Below are 17,597 nucleotides of genomic sequence, written 5' to 3'. Positions count from 1 at the left end.
TATTGATGAAAATCCAGTACGAAGACATAAAAGTATAAAAAGTATAACACAAGAGCTTCTTAACACCAGATTAGAAGTATTTTGAATATTTAAGCTAAAAATCTTTCATTCATTCATTCATTCATTCATCTTCTACCGCTTATCTGAACTACCTCGGGTCACGGGGAGCCTGTGCCTATCTCAGGTGTCATTGGGCATCAAGGCAGGATACACCCTGGACGGAGTGCCAACCCATCGCAGGGCACACACACACTCTCATTCACTCACGCACTAGGGACAATTTTTTCCAGAGATGCCAATCAACCTACCATGCATGTCTTTGGACCGGGGGAGGAAACCGGAGTACCCGGAGGAAACCCCCGAAGCACGGGGAGAACATGCAAACTCCACACACACAAGGTGGAGGCGGGAATCGAACCCCGACCCTGGAGGTGTGAGGCGAACGTGCTAACCACTAAGCCACCGTGCCCCCAAGCTGAAAATCAATATCAATAATTATTCAGCAGACTTGTAGAGCTCTAATTTCTCATCACAAGCTCACTGTTCCAGCCAACCAGAACTAACTTAATCCAGTTAACCGGCACAATTATTATTACTTGATCCTCCTCTCTGTTTATCATTACGGGCAGTTTGATTGTTGTCGCTCAGGTGTGACATCCACTGGATGATGTTTTCTGTTCTGGAAAACAGAGAGCATTGCATGAGTAAACTGGCCCCCTGCCCAATTAATGCCCCTGCCTTATATGGCCCGGCTCCCTGTAGAGAACCAGGGAAAGTCTTGTGATCCTATAAGCCTTCTCTCAGAACTCTTGAGTACATGAACCCTGATCCCTGTTGAGAGATTTGAAACTTGCCATTTTATTCAAAACATGAGTAAAATGAACAGCTATCTCAGCCTTTTAAAATAATCACAAAAACAAAGAATACAGTCAGTATTTTAAAAAAGGACTATGGTTTTGTGGGTTTACAGTGATCTGTGCTATCTCCTGGACCGAATAACGTCTAATTTGAGGGTCGGAAAATGTCTTTCGAAAGCAGTGCCAAGTCTAAATGGAGAGCCTTGCTGAGGGCCTCTATCAGGGTCAGTTTTCTATTAGCCATGCTGAGTTAATTATCCTTTTATTTTGTTCTCAATTAAGTCTCGTGTAATGTAAGACAAAAGGGGCTGAATTGTGGGTATTGAGCACATCCTCACTAGTGAATAGCCTGCTTGTATTGCTCCATACAGTAGATCATTAGCAATCTTTTAGTGTTGTCTGTGGTAATGTGTAATGCAGTGCAGCCCACGTTCTGACTCATCTTCTAAAAGTCTTGCTTGTTGTCCAGGAGAAAATAGTTTTCATATGTGACGCTATTTCAGGTAGACACTTAAAATGCTTAATAGTTCCCACAAGTATCCATTATAACAAGAAGCAGTTTTATATAGAGTTATACAGAAAGAAAAATGGGAGAAAGACAAATTAGAGTCAAATTAAAGGCTGTGTGAAGGTAATAGAAACCTCAGCTATCAGCTGAGAAAATTTCAAGGAGTCTCTGGCTAAAACTCTTGTATAGAATGAGTTGCGAAGTTTGAGGCTTTTAATCCCCCCTCAGGAGCCCCTAATGTATCAGAGGTTTTGGGGGCAGCTGCCACGATGACTTCAGCTGAGCAGCTGCACCTGCTGTGCCTGGGCGCCCAAGTTGCACCAGGGCGGCTTTGATGCACCATTATTGTCTCCGCCATGCTGGTTAGTCAGGGCCCTTGAACTCCATCTTGTATCATAATGTCTTTGTTGCTCCATTTTATGTGTGTGTGTGTGTTTGTGTGTGTGTGTGCGTGCGTACGTGTGTGTGTGTGTGAGAAGGATGGGGCATCTCATTATGGGCAACAAATGTCCCATAATGATAGTAATACGTGACAGTTTTGACCTTGTAGGTACATTTGTCTGGATCCCATGAGGAAGACTACTTCTGTACAAAAAAGTGCAGCTTTATGAAAGAAAGAATGAAAGAAAGAACGAAAGAAAGAACAAAAGGAAGAAAGAAAATCACCCAGGTCGAGGTTGGGGTAGAGGCATTTTTTAATGCTAGAATATACTATCACTGGCCACTTTGCTAGGAACATATGAACAAACACTTGCTCATTTGTGCAGTTTTTGAGTCAGACAAAAAGGACAATGCATTTAATCATGCAAATATAGGCCAAGCGCTTCAGTTGATGTCTCTGTCAACTATCGGAATCTTCGTTAACTATCGGAAACTATCGGAAGCTGTGGTACCCCATCCACCTCAAGCTTTGATATGTTGTGCGTTTTATGCTGTGCTGCTAAACACAATTGTGCGGCTATTTGAGTTACTGTAGTTGCCTGTCAGATCAGTCTGGTCATACTCCTCTGAGCTTTCTCATCAGTAAAGCATTTCCATGCATAGAACTGACTCTCACAAGATGTTTATTGTTTTCCGCACCATTCTGTGATAGACAGTGCATGAAAATCACACGCTGAACACTCAAACCGGTCATAATTGTCACCAACATCCACTCTACCTGGGATCATTTCTCCCCCCATTCTGATATATGATGTTAAGACTAATTGAAGTTCTTGATCGTGTCTGTGTGATGTTATGCGCTGATTTGCTGACATACGCATTGGCTGTTGGATAATTGTTTGAATGTGCAGGTGTACAGTGAGTGTATATTCTAGCATGAAGCCAATTGGTGAATTCTGTTGAATTGCTTAGGGGTACAAGTGTTCTTAATGAACTTTAGTATCTTCTGTAAAGTTTGTGAATACTTTGCATTAAGTCATTTTCATCTGACGAAGAAGAATTCCAATTAGAAAAAGCATTCTGGTTAGAAACCTGCCCTGACACTAAGGAAACAGATGTGGTTTAAGATGTGGTTCACAGCAGCATTCTGTTCTAGATGATTTGTTGATTACACCGAAAAGCATTACAGAATGATTTGGAAAGATTTGGGTGTCCATCACTTTACAATGTCAGATAGTAAAAGCCTCAGTCTACAGGCATTTCTTTCTCTTGTTGACATCTGTGTTGCATCTACAATAAGAAAAAAGATATCAAGGTTGCACTACTACATCTTTTTGATGCATGTACAGTTTTAAGAATAATGATGTGAGTTTGATTTGCAGAAACATGACCTGGAGGACCTGCAATAACCGAGGCACTAATAAATTCCAAGTTGTCTCAGGAAACAAAAAATTCAGGGTTATCTAAAACTTGAAGTTATGCAACATGACTAAGAGCCAAGCGGGGCTAATCAAATCAGTTGACTCTATCAGGAAAAAAAATCTTCAGTATTTTAGTACTTGGCTGAAACACATTCAAAAGAGACAACTTATTAAATTGATATGAATTGAAAAAGCTTTTCTTGGAGGAAGGAGTCACATTATGTCCTCATCAGTCATATGCTCACATGATTAGTAGCCACACAAAGCAATAAAAAAGAGGTTTTTACCAGGTAGCAAATGTTAGCATTTTATCAGGTGTCATTTTCTTAATAATTCTTTTGTTCAGATAATTAAAGGCAGGATTTATTATTAGGATTTGCGTAACATTTCAGGAGTCAGTCATAACAATCCAGATCATTCCACAGTCTCCAGAAATGCTCTTACCAACTTGTAATAATATTGTTCTAGCGTGACACATCCGCTTTGGCAGTTATGGAAGGTTTGCATTTGGTTACAAGTAAGGCATTTAAAGTAAAGTGCTGCCACATTTTCAACTATTGGACCATATTTGAGCAATAAACCGTGAATGTGGCAGTGGAAGTTGATCCGTGTCTTTCTCCAGGTCTGTGGGTGGTCTCAGTAATTAGTTCAGACTGCACCTGAACCTCAAGTGTTTGTTCTTTTGATATTTTCACGTTTTCACTCATTGCCACCTTTTTTTTAATTACGACTTGCCTGTCTCTCCCTGCTCTTAAATTTCATCTCATTCAGATAAATATTGTTACGTTTTTCTTTCCCTTTTCATTATATTTTACCACACAAAAGCTCCTCTGTTTACGTCTGCACTGAAATCAGGCCCAGGCTTTGAAGTCAGCCAGTGACACTTGCACATAACTGGAAGAATATTGAAGGAATCCTGTATTTCTTCAACCAACATTTTGTGGTCTTTTTCATTTGTTTTATTAGGGAAGTACGTTTGTTTTAGTGTTCACCTCTTTCTCACCACTTTTCAAACCACCAGATGGAGGACACCTTTCAGAACCACAAAGTCAAGCACTGCACCAGATAATCTTGATTTAAGATTTTAAATATTGACCTAAATCCTAACATCGCAACATCGAATAATCCCCAGCTTCCAAAGCTTTCCTTCCCCCCGGCTTTTCTTAAACCTTGTCCACATGTTCTTGGATATTTTTTGAAAACACTTTACCCTTCCTTCATTTTCAAAAGTACATTATTCCAAATATTTCTGCCGAATGTAAAAATGTTTTGAAAATGCTCACATGAGAAGCCCAGCCAAACACGAACCAATAATACTAAGTAAACTGTCATGTAAAACAAGAACTCAAGAATAATAAGATAAGATATACCTTTATTCCACAGTGGGTACATTTATTATATTTATTATTTATTCCACAAAGAAAAATCGTGCAAATATGAAACGTAAGTAGAAACATAGTACAAATGTTTGTATTATATAACAGAGAAACGTTAATGTGTAATGTTAATGTTAATGTTAAGGAGAAATGTTAGTAATGTTGAGGTAAATGTGTCACCCAAATGAGGACACGGTTCCCTTTTGAGTCTGGTTCCTCTCAAGGTTTCTTCCTCTTCCATCTAAGGGAGTTTTTCCTCATCACAGTCACTTCAGTCACCTCAGGTTTGTTCATTGGGGATAAATACAAACACATTTAAATATAAGTCTAATACTAATCTTGAATTTTTGTTTTATATTAATCTTTGCATAATATTAAACTTTTGTATCATGTTTCTCATGTTCTGTAAAGCTTCTTTGAGACAATGTCCATTGTTAAGTTTGCTATACAAATACATTTTAATTGAATTGAATTGAAATGTGGATAAACAGCAACATCAAATATGTCAAACAGATGGACTCATGTGGACTGGAAATGAGTATACTTGCATGTTGTAGGCTGGTACTAAAAAAATAGGTTAAAATAAAATTATTGCAATTATGTTCTCACAGTGGAGGCACGGTGGCTTACAGTGGTTAGCACGTTCGCCTCACACCTCCAGGGTTGGGGGTTTGATTCCCGCCTCCGCCTTGTGTGTGTGGAGTTTGCATGTTCTCCCCGTGCCTCGGGGGTTTCCTCCGGGTACTCCGGTTTCCTCCCCCGGTCCAAAGACATGCATGGTAGGTTGATTGGCATCTCTGGAAAATTGTCCGTAGTGTGTGATTGCGTGAGTGAATGAGAGTGTGTGTGTGTGTGTGTGCCCTGCGATGGGTTGGCACTCCGTCCAGGGTGTATCCTGCCTTGATGCCCAATGATGCCTGAGATAGGCACAGGCTCCCTGTGACCCGAGGTAGTTCGGATAAGCAGTAGAAAATGAATGAATGAATGAATGTTCTCACAGTTATGTTGAAGGAAAAAAAAATTTTTTTTTCAGTGTTTTTGCTTTTTTGGTATGGACAGGAGACTAAAACTTGTTTTAGGAGAAAAAAAGTGTTTTCTAAAATATCTATATAGGTGTGGACAGGGCTTTAGCGTTACCTTGAAAAAAAAATTGTGTTTTTGAAGTACTGGGACTGCTTGTGTAGTTCACCCTGGGTTTTATGGCTTAGTGATCAAATGTCCCAGTGAGGACTGGAGACCAGTGTTGATAGGACTCATTAGTAGCCTTGCCCTTCTTTCGAGCCAGATGGGAAAGACATTAACATCCATCCGTCAGTGGCAGTGCTGGCTCTGGGAATGACTCGTTCCTCTTATAGGTCCCAGCCATACACTGCTCCATGTCCTCCAAGCGTGATCTGTTTCTTTTTCCATTTCACTCCCTACACCCACTCATTCATGTTATCCACATATGATGACAGATTTATTTTTCCCCACACCACCAAAGTATCCCTGTTTGTTTACTGATCCCTGTGTCCGCCGATCATATATTTTTATAGTCTGGTTGTTCAGGATAACTGGAGATAAGGTTCAGGTTATTATGCCAGAGCAGGAAACTGCATCACTGGCTAAACTAATATGGGAAAAGGTAGCCTCAAGAGTGGCCAGCAGAGAGGGTCAGCATATGATAGCATTTGAGAAAACACTGTTACAGTAATGGTTCATGTTGCTTTTGTTGGCTCCTGCTAATATAAACTGGATACTAAATACAGAATAATTCAACCAAGATAAATTAGATTTTTTCTCTTTGTTTATGAACTCTGTGCAGATGTGACTTGAAGTAATTGCAAAATTAAGACATGTAGGAAGCTACAGAGAAGTCCCTGGTGATTTAAAGTGATTTGTGGAGATAGTTTGGGACTTAAAACCTGCTGCTCAGCCAACATCTGGTAGTGATCTTAATCCAGGAAAACTGAAGCTTGAGATATCTAGTGATCTGTATGCAGGGTTTCCCTTAAGACTTTAAGATGCCCTGAGGTGGTCAGTTGGCAGAGCAAGTTCGCTGGTTTCGAAATTCTAGGCACCTCACCAAAGATTTCTTTTTTATTTATATATTTTATTTATTTATTTATTTATATTTTTTTTACTAGAAAATTGCAGGCGTTTGTGCATTTTGTCTGCTTATTGGCTAAAAGGGTTTTTTCTCTCATTATGGATTTTTTTGGGCCAGACTCTTGCACAAAATGATAAGATATTATAAGGTCTGCATTCTGATCTTATCAACCTTGTGACAAAGGGCTTTATCAATACTTCTATACTTGGTGGATATCCTTATCTATTTGTCTGGCTCACTTAAAATGGAGTGGGTTTGGGAAATATTTTTCCTGGAATGTAATTATTTCAAGTCTTCCAAAACAAAATGAGAGATTTACACGAACTGTAAAAACAGACCTGACATTTTCAGACCTGACACTCTCCTTCCCTTCTGGCTGTTAAGGCTGAATGTGCTGGGCTGCCGGAAACCCCAAAATTTCAAACATGATATCTTTGGAAGCGATTTTGTGAGAACGTTCACCAGAGCTGTTTTTTTTTTCTTGTTCTGCACGGAATGCTCAACAAAGTCGAAACATGCCGAAAGATCATGTTTCACGGCATTCATCACTGGAATCTTTTGAGGAGAACTTAAAAGAAAGTTGTCCTTCTGCACTGTTGGGTCGATGAACGTGACGAGAATGAGAAAGTCCGCCTGCGCTCTCCCTAATCTCTTTTCTCCACGCACTCCTTGACACAAGTGTCAGATTCCACAGCTGTCTTGGGGCAGAACCTAAGAAAACAGATCGCATGGCAGCCCAATCTGGTGACCTTCGCAGGCCCCCTTAGAAATTTCTGATTAGATATTAAACGAATTTCAAAGCCGATCAGAGAAATTTAATTCACGGAAGACAGAAGTGAGATATCCAGTGTTGAGTTACGCAATAAACTTGGCTTAATTGCCATAAAATTCGAGTATCTCTTTTATGCTGCTGTTCCTTTGCCATTACATAGCTTCAGTACAAGGCAGAGAACGAGGTTCTACTTTAGAGAAAGAAAGCTAGCTTTGTTGGTTTAAGTGGAGAATAAGTATAGTCACGGAATTGGGAAGAACAGAGGAAATGGGTGTAAAGAAGAATACAAAACCCTCCTATTGCCTTCCTTTCATGTGCTAACCAACCTGTTATGGCAGGCTTCTCAGTAGATTTGTCTTCGTTTGTATCTCGCTCAGCTTCAATGGTCATGTGTCCACTGGCTTGCCAGGCTTCAGGGCCTGTCAGAGACTGAATGACACGCTTGGCAAAGCAAGGCCAAGATGGATCAGGAATTTAGAATAAAAAGCAGGAAAGGAAGAGAACAGAGAATGCCCTTTTTACTTTTTACCCATTGTTTCGCCAACTCTGTTTGTTCAAGTACAAGTTTATGTGCAAACTATGGCTTTGCTCCACTCCACTTTACCGGATAGGAACTTAGCGAGAAATAGTAGCTTATGAAAACAGAAAACAAGGAAAGAACTGGCTGACCTTCAAATGTAAAAATGTATGACTTTACAATAAAGATTTCAAAGGCTATTGAGTTACAGTATTACAGTGTAATACTCAATCCTTTTTTCTTTGATACTGGCTCACCAGACAGACTTTATCATAAATAAACTTGCATGACCTTTCACTCCTCCAAAATATGCAACAGACAAAACTCAGGAAAAGGATTAACACGTTCATGTGCGCCAAACGTGTTCATCCAAACACTTCATGTATTCTGATCCTTATATTCATCACCGGTGAATCAACATTTCATTTGTGAGTCAGGATGAGCTTGGGTATGATCCAGGCTTCTTTTTTTTTTTCATCAAAGCACCATTACCACAAGCCAAACAGATCCTCCCTCTTTTGTATTGTTACTGACCTACTCATCCGGAAGCAAGGCAGAGGAAATGAAGATGCCATTTTAAGCACACAATAATGTAAACATGGTGTTCGTCCCTCTACAGGTGGGGACAAGCTTGAGTTTCAAAGGCACTGGCAAAGGGAATCAGTCAAACATCCGGAAAAGGGGGAAAGCACAAACAAAGCACTCAAGCTGCTAGGACCAGCCGAAGGTAGAATGCCCAGGATTACATTTCACGCCTGCCTGTTTACGAAGGCTCTAATAGGGGGAGGCAGAGTCTCAACACAACCCATATCACAGTTCTGCTTGGCTTCATCATAGTAAGAGAGATGGAGGAGACAGGAGGTGCAGTCTAATCTACATTCCAGGAATTTGCAAAATGCATCTCGACTAGGTGTGTCAGATACGATTCATGTTCAAAAGGCAGAGATGAATACGAATATCGTCAGGTTTCCTTTGAGTCAGTGATTGCAAATGTATTGACTAAAGATGACTCGGGTACAATGGAAGGACGCAAAGGTTCACGACGTGCAAGATGTTAGTCATCTGGCATAGACAAAAAACAAACAGTGGTTTTCAAAGTTTTATTAATGCACTTCACATGTTCCTCACACACCAAGGCCTGTTTCATATTGCCTGTTGCTTGCTGAAAATCTTCCCCACTGCTTGGAATGCTTTGTTAATTTGTAACACCTAATTGCCTCTTCACGATAAATTGGGAAGTCATTTGTTTCATCTGTAAGATGTTTAGACATGCCAGTGGGAGCATAACTGTAAAATGGGGTTTGGTTTGTAAAAATGTTTCATTTTGCCAGGCCACAAAACATTCTCCTTTATGCCAGTTAAATGTCATTTTACTTTAACAGATTACTATGACAAGAAGGAAAAAAGTATTGCATGCATCAACATGGATTCACAGCTCTTTGTTGTTTCTCCCATTTGGTCTTTGGCTCACTTGAGGTATTTTGCTGCCGAAGCGTGCACAACGGATTCCTGAGGACATCTAGGTAGAAGGTGTTTGTTGTTCGTAGGACAAATTCAAGTCCTGAACATCAGCTTGTTTATCACAGAAAGATGAGACAGTGCCTTTAGTTTGCTCTCTAATGGGGTGGGGGTTTATATATATATAGATATATATATAAAATGTAGAAAAAGCTCTCTACTTCCTTCTTGTTTTTCTTTGTCCCATATGCATCGGTGCAACAACTTGTGTATCTCCGTACAGCCTCAAAAGACCCACTTGGAACATAAAGCTTCCATGCATTCAGATGCCAGACCATTCTCATGGACCTTAAGCTCTTCTCCTCTTCAACCTTGGACACTTGAAAATGCAAAACAAGAGAAGAGGGAACCTGCAAAGGAACGAGGATTTGCAATGCTGAAAAGCATAGGGGCATTTTGTCCCTGATTAGCGGCCGAAGAAGGGAGAGCATTTTTGCTCTGAAAGGAAAGCTTATAGCTCATTATAAGCTGGCCAGGATTAAGCTTGTTCCTCTATTGTTCTCTAAGGAGGTACGAGGGGGCCGACACAGAGGGTGGCGCCTATATCCTTTTGAGCCCCACATCTACACACCTACCCCGAGTTTCCACCCTTTTAACGACATATAATAGCTTTTTCTCTGTGGTGCTGGGTGACTGGTACAGCAGAGGAATCCTCTCTCATTAGAGGTGGTCTTTGTTCAGCTCCCTCGCTATTCTTCCTATGACCGGCTGCTGATTATCGAGCCCTAACGGCACAGTGGTGCAACCTTTATAAAAGGAAACAAGTGAAGTGTGGTCAGAGAGAATAGATGCACCAATTAGTTCAGATGTGTTTGAGGAGAAGACAGTGCCTCATCGCAGGGCTGCCTTTGAAGTCTCACAGCGCTTTGTTTAGCGTGACCTTCTCTGTTTTTGGAGTGCACTACTTTTTTTTTTTGGTTTGGGGGGGTTGGCTGATTTGTTGCTGTGTTTGTTCCATTTGAAAACTCTGAAACGGCACAGTCACTTTGATCCTAATGTAGAATAATCAAAAACAGTTATTATAAACTCTATAACACAGATGCGATGTTTTATTAGCGTTTTGTGCCTTCAGTTAGGGTAGCAGAGGGAGAAACTCTGCTACTCTGCAGTACAGACTGTTTCTTTTTTTGGTAAGCTTTTCAGATGCAAATATTAAATATATAGCATTCGTTCATTCATTCACTGTAACCGGTTTATCCTGGTCAGGGCTGTGTTGGATCTGGAGCCTATACCCACCTTACACCCAGGATGGGACATACGCACGCTTGCACGCTTGTAAGGCTCATTCACACTTACAGTTGCTAATCCACCTTCTAGTTTTTTTGGACAGTGTGAGGTTTCCTTCACCATCGTGGTGAGAACATGAAGACAGACAGTAACCCAGGTCTCATGACTCCTTATTGATGCTTGAGTGTGAAAGATTTAACATGGGATTTATTTTGCTTCATATTTTTATTTTGCTTAATGTTCTCCGCCTCTATCTGGTAATTGGTCCGTTCCCTAACGTGTACACCTGTTCTTACTTTAGCATCTTTTTATACCCTTCTTTTCTTTTACGCTGTCACAAAGTCTCGTACCGTTTACTCATGCAATTCTGAGCCTCGTCTCCTTTCCTGGTTTTCGACTTGGCCTGCCTCCTGATTCAGATAACAGATTTTAAATGATATATTGTCTGTTTTATTTTTGCCTTTTGATTGCATCACTAATCAGTTTGCTGTTAATAAACAATACGCTGAGTTAATGCACTCGCATCCATCTTCATCAGGCTGTACATTATACCGAGCTCAAGGTCGAACCACTGTTGATTGAGACCCCGGAGCTGTGAGGCATTGTTTCTAAATATATTGTGAAAAAAATCACTTTTTATAAACCTTTTTTATTTTGATTAGGGTCAATCTTAATTATATTATAATCTCATATTCATCTAATGAATGGTACAAGGTCTGAACTTTGAAAATGAACCCTGCTGTTTTTTTGCGTCTGTGAGAATTGTTTAATCAAGACTGGGTAGAAAATATTTTTCCGCACATTTTGGGATTGTAGTAAGTCCATAACCATCACAACTCCATGATGCATTGCAACAGATAGATTAAGTTATAGCACTGTGGTGAGACCGGCATAGTAGATATTTCCGTTTTTCTTTTTTTTTTTTCTTTGATGTGGTCTTAAACCTCAAACTTTATTTCATCTCGCGCACAACGCGGGAATAGGAGCACATGATTCAGGAGTGTGAGTAAGTCTTTGGACATGTGTTGCTGATTGTCAGACAAAAAGTGTCTCGCGGTGAATTGGCACCAGCTCTCCTTCTCTCAACTCCTCCTGTCATCTTCAAACGTGAACAGGGTGAACTCCACACAGCACTGATGAAAATATGTGTTGATGGAATGTATCGGTTATTACCAGCTTCAGACTTCTTTATAATGTCCTGGTCCTGGGGCAGTAAACTACTCGTACACTCTCGATTCTTCTGCAAAGCTGTTTTCATTGGCATGACCTTGATATGCAAAATCAAATTTTTTATGCATTGTGTTTGTATTGTTGATTAAACTGTCGGAGTAGCTCAAATTCCTTACAGATTTCTACAACGGTTTTGTGGCCATAACCCATGAATCACAATCTTGTGTTTGCCAAGAACTGAAATGAAATGAAATGATCTGAAATTAGTGGTTTTAGTAAAGGTTCTCTAAACAACTATAGAAAATTGCAAAGTAGTTCAATTTGTCAAAGTATAGCATAAACATTATTTAAAAAATAGCCACTGGATTTACTTCTTTTCTTTGCTTTTTACCTGACTGGAGGAGTCATTTCCTTAAAGAAGCATTATGTGGGATTGTGTGTTGCATGTACTGTACAATGGCTACAATTTATCATGTAGTTAAGTTTCATGAAATGAACTTTAGGCAAGTAACTGGCACCTCCAGTCTTAAACCTTTTAAGACATGATTTAATTCCTGAACAGTTTGGTCAGAAGGAGCGTGGGTTCAGCGTGCTGAAGCAGAGGTGTCCGTTTCAAAGGACGTTTGGTGCAATCAATATCTGAGATATGTTAATTCGGTAAAGCTCCGTCCTGTCCTTGATGTTTGCTAGAGTTACAGGCAGGCAGCTGGGGTGAGCGAGTGAAAGGGGAGGGGGTCAGTGAAAGCAGGTGGGCAGCGTCCAGTGCCCAGAAATGCCACCAATCTCCTCCTGCCTCATGCCAAATGTGTTTGTGATGCACCTGATATTTAACTCAATTAGTCCAATTTGTCTTTTGTGTTATTCTGCCAACCGCTTAGAAGTCAATATGCTTCAGATTAGTTCATGGAATTTTTTGAATTGGACATTTATGTTAAGGAATAGTGCAATAAGCTCAATAATCCCTCCAAGTGTTGGTATGGAGAAACACCATTAACACAACACTTCTCCTAAACTCCTCCTGAAGCCTCCAGGCTTTTTCTTCTGTTTAATATCTCATATATACACATCTTTAGTAATCTCTCCGCTTTACTATCCCGCCACGTAAAACTGAACCGCGAACACGATATAAAGCAGCCGCCAAACAAAGGCATGAAGAAAATGTGCTTACTGAACCGCTTGCTGCGTGCTGAGCTTTGCAAAAGGTGAGCCAATGGAGAACTTTTACTACTAATATGTGTAGAACATGATACTTAACTCATGGAGTGTAAACCTCTGAAATATATCAAAGTCGACATTTACTACCCGATTTCCACATGCTCGCTGACTACACTGTTAAAAACTGTATTCTGTAATAATAGATGCATATAAAAGAGAATATTCTTGATGGGTAAAGATAACTGGATGTCATGGTGTTAAAGAAATCAAGGGAAGACGGGTATAAACATAAAATGCCGTCTCTGTTACGTGCCTCACTAGCATTTGATCCCGCCGTGGATTTTGCCGAAGCCCCAGACAGCGTGGACCGCTAATGATAACATGTTGCTTTCTTAAACTCTGCTGTGAGAACATCAGCATGTGGTCCTGCATTTCCCTTGATAGGGTTTTAAGGAGAAGTTTTGAGGTTTTGTTTTAATCCTAGTGCACTGTATGTGAAAATTCATCTTTTCGAGCTGTTGCTGTTGTCTCGTCCTCATGCATGAGGCAGTAAATTGGACATTGCTGTAATTGACAGGGCAGTTTCGCAACCGCTCAGCACAGTGTCACAACAGTTTGCCTTCTAAAGCCAGAAGCTTTTGTCAGATCTGAAAGATTTTCCGTGTCATGTTCCTTTTGACAAAATATTGCAGATGAGTTACAAACAAGCACACTTGTGCTGTCATACAAGGACAAATCGGTGCCCAAATCTGCTGTGTGCAAAGAAACAAGCCTTAACGCCTAATGCAGGTTTCTCTTTAATTCCCTTACAGGTGGCCATAATTACCACTGATGGCCTGCGATCAAACCACTACCAGCATGAGACAAACACTGAACAAAGCCGTACATACAGACAGCATTACTTCCTTGCAAAGTAATCACAAGAATATGTGTTTCTAAAGCTTCGGGTGTACTACAGTAAGTAGAGCCTGTGTTGCCTCAGTCCACTGCAGATCTTGTGGATGACGTTTTAAGTTGAAGTGTGGATTGCAAGACAGTCAAGACAGCATCCAGTCAGTGATGTGGTTTTGGCCCACCACTGAATTTAGGAACTCTGATGTGAACCATGATATTTAAAAAAAAAATTAAGATTTGCTGATATTTTTGACAGAACACCACGTTCATTGGTGCACACTTTTTTTGCTGATGGAAATTTGACAGAAAAACTTTTATCTTCGGTCATGGTGGATTTCTGAATTTGTGGCTGAAATGAGGTTGCATGAACCTTAAAAGCTTTCTGTTTTTGTTCTTTCTTCAATGCCCCACGATAACAGTGTACTGTAATACCTTTGGGAGATAAATCCCAAGCCTTTTTGACTTTCCCCATTCCCCAGATTCAATCTTGATTCCTAAAAGCCTGAGGCGGAAAACTGCATAGACTACAGTCATTATCTTCTCCCTCTGCGCCGGTAATCCTTAAAATAGGAAAGGAAATGCTTAATGCAAGGTCAGTCCTTATTTGCCGGAGTAAGGCCTCTGCAAAGCTCTCTCATGCTCCTCGGCATAGCAAAGATCGAGACAGACTGTCAGGGATTGCGCCAAAGCGAGTAGGACTGTAGCTAATCATGCCGCCTCTGCGTCAGTAGGAAGGTGACGTTATGGAAGAAGTCATAGTCAGAGCCTTTGTAGGGACTTGGAGAATGATTTCAATAGCTCTTTGTAACTTTTTCGAAACTCTCCAGGTACTATGTTATACATCTGTATCTACATTTGCGAGTGGTTGTGGACTCAGTCTGAAGGAATTAAAGTCAAATTGAAAAGAATATTAAAAAGGAAATAGCGGTTTTCAGAATTACCAGCAGAGCATATAGTTGGATTAGGATGGATCTAACAGATTTTTGAAGTTGAAGAGAAAAGGGTCATGACCTTGTCAGTATTTGGGAAACCGAATTATGAAAGGTGCATTGGCTTCAGAAAAGGATCGATGTGATATTTGGGCTACTTCAGTTTGTCTTTCTGGTACAACACAACATTATTTCACTAGTCTCAAATAAAAAAAAGCCATTTACAGATCCACTCCTCTGGTTGAACATAAATATGCTTGACAGGTAGTTAATCTGTCAACTTGTCAGTTGTTATTCATTTTGGAGTATGACTGTAGTCTGTAATGTAGCAATGTCTCCACTGTGACCGTGCCTCATAAATTTTCACCATTTGGAGCTGGCTGTTAATATGAAGCTGTGTAGCACCAAAATCAGTAATGGTTTCCATAAGCTCCATGCTGTAATCCAGTAAATCAAAGCCAAACTAACAGCTAACACAAGACCACTATAGTGACGCTCCTTTTGAGGCCTCAGCTAAAAAAAACACTTATTTATTATTGATGACTTGACCAGGACATGCATAAAGACAGAATAATTATCACACTGTATTCAGATAGAACTTTAATTGTAGGTCGCTAAAAAAAAATAATAGGTGGATCTTAGGACACTGTTGTGTAATGATTTGGGTAATACATAACAGCACTGGATTTCTGGATCTAGCAAGAACCGTAAATATTGGGCTGTTTTTGCTAGCCCAGGAACTCTACACAGCCAATCAGGTTGTTTGATTGTTCAAGAGGGACATAGTTTACTGGCATAGTTTACGATCTAGCTAACTAGCAGCTAGCTCTTTTGCTCCCCACCTTGAGGGCCCCTGAACATTAAAACATCTGACAGACATAATCTTGGAGAAAAACAGAACTCGGTGTACTCAGGTTTCCCGTAGAACAAGGCCTGTTTTCTGCAGTCGTCTCTACAGCAGATGTAAAAGCAAACACACGGAGGGGTTATCCAAACAGCTCTGTCACTCGGCTAAGAACCGTTAGAACTGCAGGCTGGTGGACGTGTGAAATGTAGCTCACCACAGTGTCAATTGTAGTTAATTAAAGGGAAACAGAAGTTTGTTTAGAAACTTGAAGACCCCTGCTCTTTCTTGAGTTTCCGTGAATCAAATTTCGATTTTGTTCAGAGATGCGACTTCACCGCTACAGCACGGCAGCGGTTACAGGCTTCTTGCAAGAATGTATGTTATTGCAACTTTGAAAACTGGCGCACGTTCTGACCCAAGGCCTTAAACTGCTGTTTTGGCCTTAAGGAGAAGTTTTATGAATGATATTAAACATATATACTACAAGCATCGAGCGGATCCGCAGCCAAGACCGGAATCCATTGTTATCGATCCAACCAAAATGTCTGCATAATTGTTCCGATGAGTATAAAACCCGAACAAAAGAGCTATGTACTGATGAGGTGCAGCAAAGGGGAAGAGTGGGTTTTGGAGAGCAATAATGAAGCTGTAAGCTTAATGGGCCAAGTCTTTTTTTCTGCCCAGGTTGGAGCCTTGGAGCATTAAACTGCATACACTCTCAGATCAAACCAGCCTGCCGACAGGTTCAAAGAGCTGACAGCTCTGAAAATGCCAGTCATGTGTTGAATGGATGAGCTGGCAGGAGGGGATGTAACCGGAGCAGAAAGGCCTCGATTTTTTTTCCAATCGAACTTTTCACTCTTCATCCCTCCCCATTTGCCTCTTGAAGCTTACTCTTAGCAATTGAGCAAGTACCCCACAGAACAGAGGTCTCTGAATTGCCTGCACACTAATCACAGTCTTTATGTTCTTTGTTTTCATTGCGTTGATTTGAATCATTTCTCTGTCTTTTCTAGCGTTTTCTTCCCTACAGCAGCATGCAACATTTAATCCAGATTGTACTATGTTTCTCCAAACAGTATCTCAGGCTCGGTGCATAAATCATCTTGCGGAACAATAAATCTCGGATAGTTTTTTGCTAACATGGAATTTTAGTTTCATTTGGCAGCCGTAGGCAAATTAATCACAAGTCAGCCACAGCAATGCTCCTCAGCTACTGTATCATGTTTGTCACTTCGCTGACTTATCTGGAGCCAGATTTACGTTTCTGTTCAAGATGAAATCCAACGAGTGCAGAAACACCGGTGTATACAGCAATGATTGAAATGCAGAGATGCGCTTTGATATGTAAGCTTCAAAGACACTGTCTTCTCTCCGCGCAGATGACACAAGCAAGGGGAAGGACGGTGCCAGAGCAGCAGGAGACGCAGAGTTCACCACTGATTTGTCGGGAAAACTGGGTAAGGTGCTAGAGCTCTCTGATCCTCCCTTTGAACTCCTTTTTAGTCGTATTAGCTGTAATTGCTTGCCAAGATGAAGAAGGAATTTTTTTTTCTATTTGCCAAAGAGTTTCATAAGCAACCCTTTTGGGCTTATATTCCTACGCCATGACTTGCGGTTGCGCATCAGTTTTCAATTGTAAAAGAGAATGTGGTTTGTTGGAAATAAGTAAGCATAAATTTTGTATATACTTTTCCTTATGAGCTCTAATTTTATTATAACTACAAGAGGCCATTTTCTCATGCAAGCAATTATAAGGATATCCATCACCAACCATATGAAAACGAATGGCTTAAAAAAAAAAAAAATAGGATAGGATGCAATTGTTTCTTCATGTTTAATCAAATCTTCCCGATCTAAATAGATTGATTAAGACAATTAAGACAAAGCCATTCATGTCCTACCCTATACTGGTCTCACACTCTTATCCAACTAT

The 17,597-nt window shown here is 40.4% G+C and overlaps 1 protein-coding gene across 4 annotated transcripts in view; it reads left to right on the top strand.

Annotated features, from left to right (window-relative positions):
• Positions 1 to 17,597, top strand: part of fgfrl1a (fibroblast growth factor receptor like 1a) — a 43,353-nt gene that overhangs the window by 20,902 nt on the left and 4,854 nt on the right. For all 4 annotated transcript variants that reach the window (XM_060884496.1, XM_060884497.1, XM_060884494.1 and 1 more), the window contains one exon: positions 17,044 to 17,121. In XM_060884496.1, the coding sequence (XP_060740479.1) occupies positions 17,044 to 17,121 (78 nt within the window). The remainder of the gene's footprint in view (positions 1 to 17,043; positions 17,122 to 17,597) is intronic.

The sequence above is a fragment of the Tachysurus vachellii genome, chromosome 13 (assembly GCF_030014155.1).
Source record: "Tachysurus vachellii isolate PV-2020 chromosome 13, HZAU_Pvac_v1, whole genome shotgun sequence".
Classification (NCBI taxonomy): domain Eukaryota; kingdom Metazoa; phylum Chordata; class Actinopteri; order Siluriformes; family Bagridae; genus Tachysurus; species Tachysurus vachellii.
This window is presented reverse-complemented; position numbering and strand designations above follow the sequence as displayed.